General features: G+C 47.8%; 1 protein-coding gene across 1 annotated transcript; it reads left to right on the top strand.

The window, feature by feature from the left end:
• The first annotated feature begins 2,023 nt into the window (after positions 1 to 2,023).
• On the top strand, positions 2,024 to 7,115 carry lpar4 (lysophosphatidic acid receptor 4). Its single transcript, XM_067247595.1, has 3 exons — positions 2,024 to 2,329; positions 4,700 to 5,483; positions 5,759 to 7,115. Exons 2-3 carry the CDS (start codon positions 4,908 to 4,910, stop codon positions 6,272 to 6,274), a joined length of 1,092 nt encoding a protein of 363 aa, XP_067103696.1. The 5' UTR covers positions 2,024 to 2,329; positions 4,700 to 4,907; the 3' UTR covers positions 6,275 to 7,115.
• Positions 7,116 to 9,308: the final 2,193 nt, after the last annotated feature.

The raw sequence follows: 9,308 nt of genomic DNA, 5'->3' as shown, positions 1-9,308 counted from the left end.
AGGTGTGGGGGTGGTATGGAGAGAGCGTGATAAAGAGAGTATGTGTAAGAGAGGGAGAATGAGATAGAGAGAGAGAGAGAGTGTGAGGAAGTGTGAGAGAGTGACAGATACAGAGAGAGAGAGATGGGGAGTGCAGCAGCAGGCTTCCAGTCTCAACATTAATGTGCGTCCATAAAGACAGAGACGCCTGGTCTCCAGGACTGTGGTGCTCTGCTGCCTTTGTCTCAGGCTTGTTGTCAGGGCAGAGGTATGTACGACACAACCAGCCGCCCTCTACCCTCCGAGACACACACTCAATGAGAGGATGGACAGAAAAAGAAGAGAAGACAGGAAACATCAATTTGCTGGAGGGAGACAGCAGTGGGGTGGGGGGTGCAGAGAAAGAGAGAGAGAGAGAGAGAGAGAGAGAGAGAGAGAGGGAGGGAGAGAGAGAGAGAGAGAGAGAGAGAGGAGAGAGAGAGAGAGAGAGAGAGAGAGAGAGAGAGAGAGAGAGAGAGAGAGAGAGAGAGAGAGAGAGAGAGAGAGAGAGAGAGAGAGAGAGAGAGAGAGAGAGAGAAGGGCTCAGTAATGGGGTCTTTGTTCTGGGTGGTGTGACTCACACAGCCAAGGCCAGGGTTACACAATTTAGTAACCCTTACCAAACACTTGACTGTGTGTTAGTGTGAGTGCAGTGTGTGTTTGTGTGTGTGTGCGTGTGTGTGTGTGTGTATGTTTGCATGGAGGAGAAACAAAAACTGTTTGAGTGAGTGTCCATCCATCTCCTGTGAGTGTGTTTGAGAGTTGTATCGTTCAAAATCATCTAAAAATACTCACAGTTTATTTTAACAGTAACACTTCCATTATCCTCTTTTACAGTTACACCATCTCTTAGTTAAGGGTTTTAAATGGTTTCATGGAAAAAGTCTTGTTTTACACTGATTAACAAAAGGTGAATCAAGGTAAGGGTTGATCACAAGGCCAAAATAACAGCAAAAAAACTATCGGTTGAAACAGATGTTACGCAACATCATGAAGTACAATTAACTGTTTTCCTTTGACACTTTTGGGCAGTGTTCATGCATGTGTTTGTGCTTATTTATGTGGGTGTTTGTGTGTGGGCATGTTTGTGTGTATGTCCATGCATATTTGTGTGTTTGTAAGTGTGCTAGAGAGCAATGAGCAGGATATCCTGTCCTCCCTGCTGCTATTGTTGAGAACTTTGCCGGACTGCCTGAGACACCAGCCCAAAGATCACATCCCTTCTATCATATGCACACACACACACACACTCACGCAACAGTGACCACACACGCACAAACACATGATCCCAGCTCTGTGCCAGGTCAAACACAATGGGAAATTCTCCAAAGCAACGCCTAGACACCTGGCTATATATAGGCCAATTTAACTGCAAGTAGTCTGTATGGTTTGAACAATAGTGTGGCACAGCTTTGATCAGACCCCAAAGATAGCTACTCGATGAGGTCAGCACCACCAACGGTTGAAAGCCTATGAAGACCTTTAACCTGCCCCTAACACAATTAACACAAGGGTATTACATGCCCTCTCGACCTTTTACTTTGTGATGTTACACTTTCAGATGTCAGCTACAGTTATTGTGGGATTTTGGTAATGGAGATAAGAAAGATCTGTAATTACCCTTTCATTTAATGTTGTGTTATTAGTCGAAATAAGTCAACTTTTCAGGAAAAGGAAGACCTATACATCGCAAAGGAAAAGGGCTTGGGCCCAGTCCAACAACAATCAGCTACCCAATTTAGCTACTGATGACACCAGCCAGCCAGTGTGCCTCTCTCCCTTTCCTCCTCCCTAAAACCCTACAGTCAACCATTCAGCCGCCCCCCTAGCCCCTAGCCTCTAGCCCCCCACCCCGCGACCCCTCCCCTGCGTCCCGTCCCCCTCTGCTGCGACCGAGGTGCTATTGTCTCGTTTCCTGTGGCCATGCAAGTCGCCGTCCAGCCCATGCACACACACATACACAGTCACAAATCAACGCGATGGTGAACATACTCCAACAAGCGCGGAAAGCTGCGAGCTGGATGTGATACACTATCGTTTCGTCGATGCTGGCTGGAGAATTTTGGGAAGTTGTGACTAGCAAGATTAACGGAAATATTTAAATTTTCAAGTAGCCTTTTGCGATGTTCGATTTCTAAAGATAGAGAACTTTAACTTTTCACAGCATCTATGTTTGGAAATAACCGATGACATCGAGTTCGGGCAACAATTATGGAATTAAACATCTGATGTAGCCTAGATCTTCTTCATTTGATAAGACGCGGTAGACCTTTCCGGTTGTATTGAGCTGATAAAGCCAGGCGACAACGAGGTGAGCTGTCATCATCACTAAGATAAATCATGTCAAATCTCAGTTTCACCAGAGGCCAGTGTACAATGAGCATAGTAGCCTATATCGACTGCCTGCCAACAGTGTACTTTGTTAGAGTGATATTTCCTAAATATGTTGCTAATATGTGTATTTTTCGAACGTACTATTTATCCAGTTATTTGATTATTTTTGTTTAACTAGCCTATAGGCTATACAGAATATATCCAACGGTTATTACAAGACATGCTTAGTACAGGAAATTCTGTGATAACTGAAACGGGCAGGCAGGGCTCATTGTTTTGAAGTATCATGGACAGTAGTCTTTCCTGGCAGTCTGTTATCAACTTGAGAATGGACTCCAACACCCCCCCCCCCCACCACCCTTCCGCATTGCTTTTCAAAAACAGTTAGAAAAGTGCCAGTCAACATATTGACTGTTAATTCTGGACATAATACATATATACTTGTATATACACTTCCCAACCTGGAAAGTTCCAAGGGATGAAATGTGTTTCTGTTTAGGCATATCTCCAATATGTAAGTGACTCATGCTGCAGTTCCCTTCACTCCTCCCTGGCCCAGAGAGTGAGAGAAAGGAACAGCTGGATTAGAGAGGAGGCTGAATCTGATATCTTCAAGCCAGCAGGTCTCTAAAGAATGTTCCCCAAACCGCCTCACTTACCCTCTTTTGCTGTGATCAAACTGTGCTGCTCTGCAGCTGTCCAGACAAAGTCCAGGACCTGGGCCCCTACACACTCACTCCCCCGCACCGCACACGTGTGTACACACGTACACACATGTGTACACACATACACCAGACACACACACACACGTCAATGTACGCATATGCATGCATTTGTTTGTACATTCTAAAGAAAGCTTCAGGTTTTCAGTATCATAACCTGTAGGATAACCGTACATTCCGGTGTTGACAGTGACAGTGAGTCCCAAGCTGAGGGTGGTGACCGCATGTGTGGTCGCCTTTATTTAAAATGTGGTCACAGGAGAAGAATGATATGATTCTCTGTTTTCAAAACCGAGGCGAGAAAAACAGCTGATTGAGATGTGTGGTGACAGAATGCTCCAGAAAACATTCACAACCCAATACGAAGGAGTTTCAGTTCAAATTGAATCCCCCCCTATTCTACGCAGTTAGAGCAAGCAATGTTTTGACCACTCCCAATCCACACCCACACACACAACAAAAACGTAATGAAAATGATTTTAAGATGGTTTGGATCACTAAATCATTTCAGATGTAAGAATGGGGTCGTTGACCAAAACAGTTTGGGGTATCTGCATCAGAAGAGAACTGGTGCAGACAAGGCACTCATATTCTATAGAAGCCAGCTGAATCTGGGACAGGCAGTATCAGGGCCACAGAATACAAAGTCTTCAGTGTGTGCGTGTGTGTAAAAGTTTGTGTCAACGTGTTCATTTTTGTGTATGTCTGTGTGTGTGTAAGTGTTGCGTGCATGTGTGTTTGTGTGTGGATGTGAATTTGTGTAAGTTCATGTGCCTGTGTGAGAGCTGGTACAGGGAGGGTATTGTGAGGAGCAGTGAAGCCTTTTAGAGAGGCGTGTGAAAACGCAGTAAAGATGTCACATGGCAGCTGGCATTGAAACAGACTGATAGACTGCTCATTCCTACAGCCCAGCTTCTGTGCGTTTGAGTGTGTGCGTGTGCGTGTGTGTGCGTGTGTGCGCGCGCGCGCCGGCCTCTTGGCGTCATCGAGCGTGCATGTCTGCACAGACTACATCTGTCTTCAGTTGGACCTCTGTCAGTATGTTGAACGAGACTAAGTTAAGCTCCACGATAGACCTGTGGTCTGTCCAATCCAGTACCTGTCTATTGGCTCTCGTTGTTTATGACACGAGGAGTCAGAGTTGGAGCAGAGGCCCTCCCTTATCTACGGGGGAATGTTTGTGACCCCGCAGGCCTGGCAGACATGCTGGCATGTCTCTGGCTCTCCTCAGCCCACCGCCTCGCCCACTCCTACCGATGCCCACACACATACCACACCAGCATGAGAACTGCTTTCCTCTGTGTGTGGAGCACAGGGGACTCACTCAGCCTTTCAGAGACGGGCCCACACACACACACACTGTACAATACAGTTACTCTCTCAGACATACACCGCACCACAAACCCAGGCATCATCTCAGAGAGTCAGGGGTTAAGGCAGGCCTAATGTTATCCAGGTGTTGTGTGATATTTGTAAGCAATGTCATATTTATTTACTCATAGGCCCGCGTGTTAATGCTACTCTAAGGGTTGTTTGATTATTCAAGGCCAACTCATAACCAGTTCAATCGGGTCAAATTCTTGAGAAAGTGCTGAAAATCACCCACTCCTCTTTTATCTCTACAGAAGCCTTGGAGTGTGTGTCTCTGCGCATTTGGGATTTGTATTGAGGTTGTGTGTGTGTGACCGCCGCAATGGCCCGGAAAAGGCTCGCCAGGTGGACGCCCCACTGACACCGTACCCCACCCGCTCCACCAGACCAAACCCCGCCCGCCCCTGCCTGTCCTTCTGACCCGAGGAGAGGGGACGGCCCTCCTCCCCACACGACCCCGCCATGGCCAGCCTGGTGCTCAACGAGACGGGTATGGAGGACTGCGGCATCGACGACTCCTTCAAGTACGACCTGTACTCGGTGGTGTACAGCGTGGTGTTCGTGTTGGGTCTGGTCACCAACTGCGGCGCCCTCTTCGTCTTCTGCTTCCGTATGAAGCTCCGGAACGAGACCACGCTGTTCATGACCAACCTGGCACTGTCCGACCTGGTGTTCGTCTTCACCCTCCCCTTCAAGGTGTTCTACAACGTCAACCGCCATTGGCCGTTCGGGGACGGCCTGTGCAAGGTGTCTGGCACGGCCTTCATCACCAACATCTACGGCAGCATGCTGTTCCTCACCTGCATCAGCGTGGACCGCTTCCTCGCCATCGTCTACCCCTTCCGCTCGCGCTCGGTGCGCACGCGCCGGAACGCGGCGCTGGTGTGCGCCGCTGTGTGGCTGACCATCGTGGGCGGAGGGATCTCCGTCACGTTCTTCTCCACCATCAACCGGGCGAACAGGGCCACGGCTTGCTTCGAGGGCTTCTCCAAGAGCACCTGGAGGACCTATCTGTCCAAGATCACCATCTTCATCGAGGTGAGCAAGGGGAAGCGGGAGGGAGGGTGGGAGGGAGGGAGGGATGGAGATGGAAAAAGGGAAGGAAGGAATAGGGTGGATATTTGGAAAAGTATGGCAGTAGAAAGAGAGATAAAAGTAAAGCTCATGTAGAGAGATTAAATTGCTCATATTGCTCAAAGTAAGGCTATCATTGGATGAACCCAGTAAAAGAAATACAAGCTTCTCTGTGAAAGTCAAAGTCCTGCTCTGGGTTCAGTTTCAGTTTATTTACGAGTGTTGTCCTTCCTGTTCAGATCGTTGGTTTCCTGCTTCCTCTGCTCATCAACCTGGTGTGCTCCTCCATGGTGCTCCGCACACTGCGCCGCCCCGTGACTGTGGCCCACGGCTGCGACAGCAAGCGTCGCGTCCTGCGGATGATCCTGGTCCACCTCGCCATCTTCATCATCTGCTTTGTGCCCTACAACTCCATCCTCTTCCTCTACGCCCTGGTGCGCACCCAGGCTCTCGCCAGCTGCGCCGTGGAGCGTTTCGCCCGCACCCTCTACCCCATCACCCTGTGTCTGGCCACCCTCAACTGCTGCTTGGATCCCGTGGTGTACTACTTCACCTCAGAGAGCTTCCAGAAGAGTCTAACCACGGGGGCCAAGAGCCCGGGTGCGCGTCAGGAGAGCAACCCGCGGAGTGACACGCACCTGAGCAGCGATGCCGAGACCAACAACCTCAGTACGCTCACCAGGGACACGTGTCGTGACGCAAACGCACTGGCCAGCAACGGCAAAGAGACAGACGTGTCGGAGACCCAGTTCTGACAGCAGGGGGACAGTGTCGAGTCCACAGGAAGTTCTGTTTATGACCCCTTCAAGGAAATAAGGGGGGAAGAGAAAGAGAATACGAAAAGGACAAGAGGGGTACTGGAAGAGAGGCCGAGAAGACAAGTGTCAACGGAAAGAGAATGCAGACACAGACAAAGAGGATAGGTCGGAACCAATTTTGAGGGACTCGAGGTCTTCACCTTGAACTTGGGCCTCACTTGAGAAACAGGGCGATCAGCAGTTTGGTCCTGGAAGTGATAAACACATAACTGAGCAGATTAGCTAAGTTAGCTGAGGTAAATCTTAAGATACGGCATGGGCTTTAGGGATTAACCACAATAGGAGAGGAATGTGTGTATAAGTGTGTGTGTGTACGTGCGAGTGTGACTGAATAGGACAGAATATTGGGGAACCCAGCCTCACATCCCTAGACACCCAGAAAGAGTCACACATCTGCATCGTTCTGATGGACCAGAGACTTTGACACTATTATACTCAGGCTAAACACACAATACTAAAACATACACAGGTGCATGCACGCACAGACACAGACTGACACACACACAAACAAATGCACTGTAATTAAGACCTTTTGAGATTTTGTAACTGTTCCTTAATGAGTGTAGTGCTGTTAAACACTGTTGTAAGTCTGCTGAAACAATGCTGTTGCTGTAGTTGCTGTTGTGTTGTTCTATATAACCTTTAAGCCTGAGACTGTTTAGTGAGGCGAACGGTTCCACTAATGTTGTTACACAGCAGCTCCTAAACCCGCTGAGTTGACTGGGTTTTGCACTGTCTGTTTGCAGCCTGACTGAGGCCATTAAAACCCTGTTCCAAACTGCTGGCTGGACTGTGTTCATCTGTCCCCCCCCCCCGTCCCCCCCGTCCCCCCGCCGCCCTTCCTCTCCTGCAGTTGGTACAGTCCATTTTATTAGAGCCCATAAAATCCAGGCCTGGAGTATTGTGGATTCAGGGGTGATAGGCTTGGGTTTAAGGGGTTGTGATGGTTGTCTTAGTTTGTTTTCACCCACTACTTACTGTAAGCTTGTCCAGGGTTCTGGAGGGAAACTCTTATCCAACCAGAGCTTGGCCCATGAGCTGCTGGATGGTTCCGGCGCCAATTGCTTATTATGACCGGAGCAATGGCCCATTGTGTGGCTCTGAAAGAGTCCTCTCTGCCTTAATCGGGCCTTAGACTGTAGAGCTACTCTAAGTCTCTTAAATACACACATAAATACATGCTTGGGTACACACACATACCCACTTTTCACAGGGGTACTTGCAACACAAACACTTGACAAAATGTTACATGGCCCAACCTGGTAGGTAACCTTCCCTTGATTAGCAAGCAAGTACCGGTGGAATTGTACAACTCCTGATCGTGTTTTCAAGTTGAGTGTGAGTACAAGCTCAAGTATGAGTGTGTGTTCAGGTTAAGGACTGGGCTCACGAAGACAAAGACACGTTCACCATAGACAGGCCTCGGGCGCTGTCTGGGACTTAACATGTTGTTGGCCTCAGTTGTTTATCACTTAGCTTCCAGAGTCTTCCAGACTGAGGCTGCCTTACTCAGCACTGCAAGGCCTGTATGTAATTGAATGTAATCAGGTCACCCTAAATTACATTTCAGCCATCAGTAGGTAATGCAGTGTAATGTCTATCAGCAGAGACAGCCTTGGGACAACTGGGACCTGGAAAAACTTGTAAGCACACAGAAGGAGAGGGAGAACGAGGAAGAGGAAATGGTTGCCTTTTTTCATGACTTAAAGTGAGATTAGAAATTCAGTTAGCTACCAGCTGTGTCTACGTCTTCTACAGAAACAACCGCTGGCTCCGCCCCCAGGGTTGGTGTTTATCTAGTAATCCCAGCTCTGACACACGAGGCCTCCCTGGCACCGTGATTGGCATGAGCATGTGTCCAGTCACCTCCTGAAGGGACTCCTTACAGATGGAGGTGGTGGAGAGAGGGGGGGGGGCAGGGAGGGTTGTAGAGGTAGAAACTGTGTGAGAGAAGAGGAGAAAGGAGGGCTGTGGGTATGTGAGTTGGGAGGTTGTGGGGTGGGGAAAGCGGATGGGGGGTTGCAGTTATTTAAAATTGATGTCTAACCCAGCATCAAACGTGATTTGTGTCCAAACTCAAATGATATTTTCAACTCGGCTTGAACTGCACATAATAATTTCCTTTACTAAATTTGCACAATCATTCATGCAGGGATTCAGGCTTCATTCCAAAGGTTTAAGAGCTGGCCTGACCTTGAAGATCTGTGCAGAATCAAATTGTCCTGACCTGCTCTCTGGTGGTAGGTCTGGAACTGCAGTGAAGCTCACTGCTCTGTACCAAAACCAACCAGGAGGTGGCACCGTGAATCCCAATTTATCCTGCCTCAAAAACTCTAGAAGCATGCTCCTGTGAGTCCTGTCTGCTCTCCAGCACAGATTTCAAAGCATGCAATTGATTTAATGGCGGAGGCTTATTTAAAGTAATCTTGTGACAAAATGAGTATCGGAAAGTGGACACATGCTGAAAAGGGCTGATGTGGAGATCTTTGACACTCAAAGTTAAATATGGATGAAATTCTAACACTTCAATGCAAAAATCTAATGTTTATTTGCATTTTCTATAGGCTACTTTCCCTATCAGGATAGATGCCAGTTTGTTGTGTGGATGCAGATGCTGTTATTGCCCCTGTCCTAAACCGTAATGTACAATGGGGCTTATTTGTTTACCTGAAGACTATTGCATCTAGACTAAATAAATGTGCATGCTTTGGCAAGGTTTAGTTTCTGAAAACGAACTTGACATTGTCACATAGTAATCCACTAAAATTAAGAAGGGATTTTGTTATTGTTATCTTTTTTGAGTATGTTATCATTTCCTTAAAATAATACTGCAGGTTTGAAACACATAAATAACCAATGATCGTAAACAACAGGGCTACCTGTGCCTGGTGATTAGGAAGTTGCACACATAGCTAGATTGATGGTATGAAGATAAAATGAACATAGGTGATGAAACCACAGAGACCAACAG

This window comes from Osmerus mordax, chromosome 12, assembly GCF_038355195.1.
Source record: "Osmerus mordax isolate fOsmMor3 chromosome 12, fOsmMor3.pri, whole genome shotgun sequence".
Classification (NCBI taxonomy): Eukaryota; Metazoa; Chordata; class Actinopteri; order Osmeriformes; family Osmeridae; genus Osmerus; species Osmerus mordax.
This window is presented reverse-complemented; position numbering and strand designations above follow the sequence as displayed.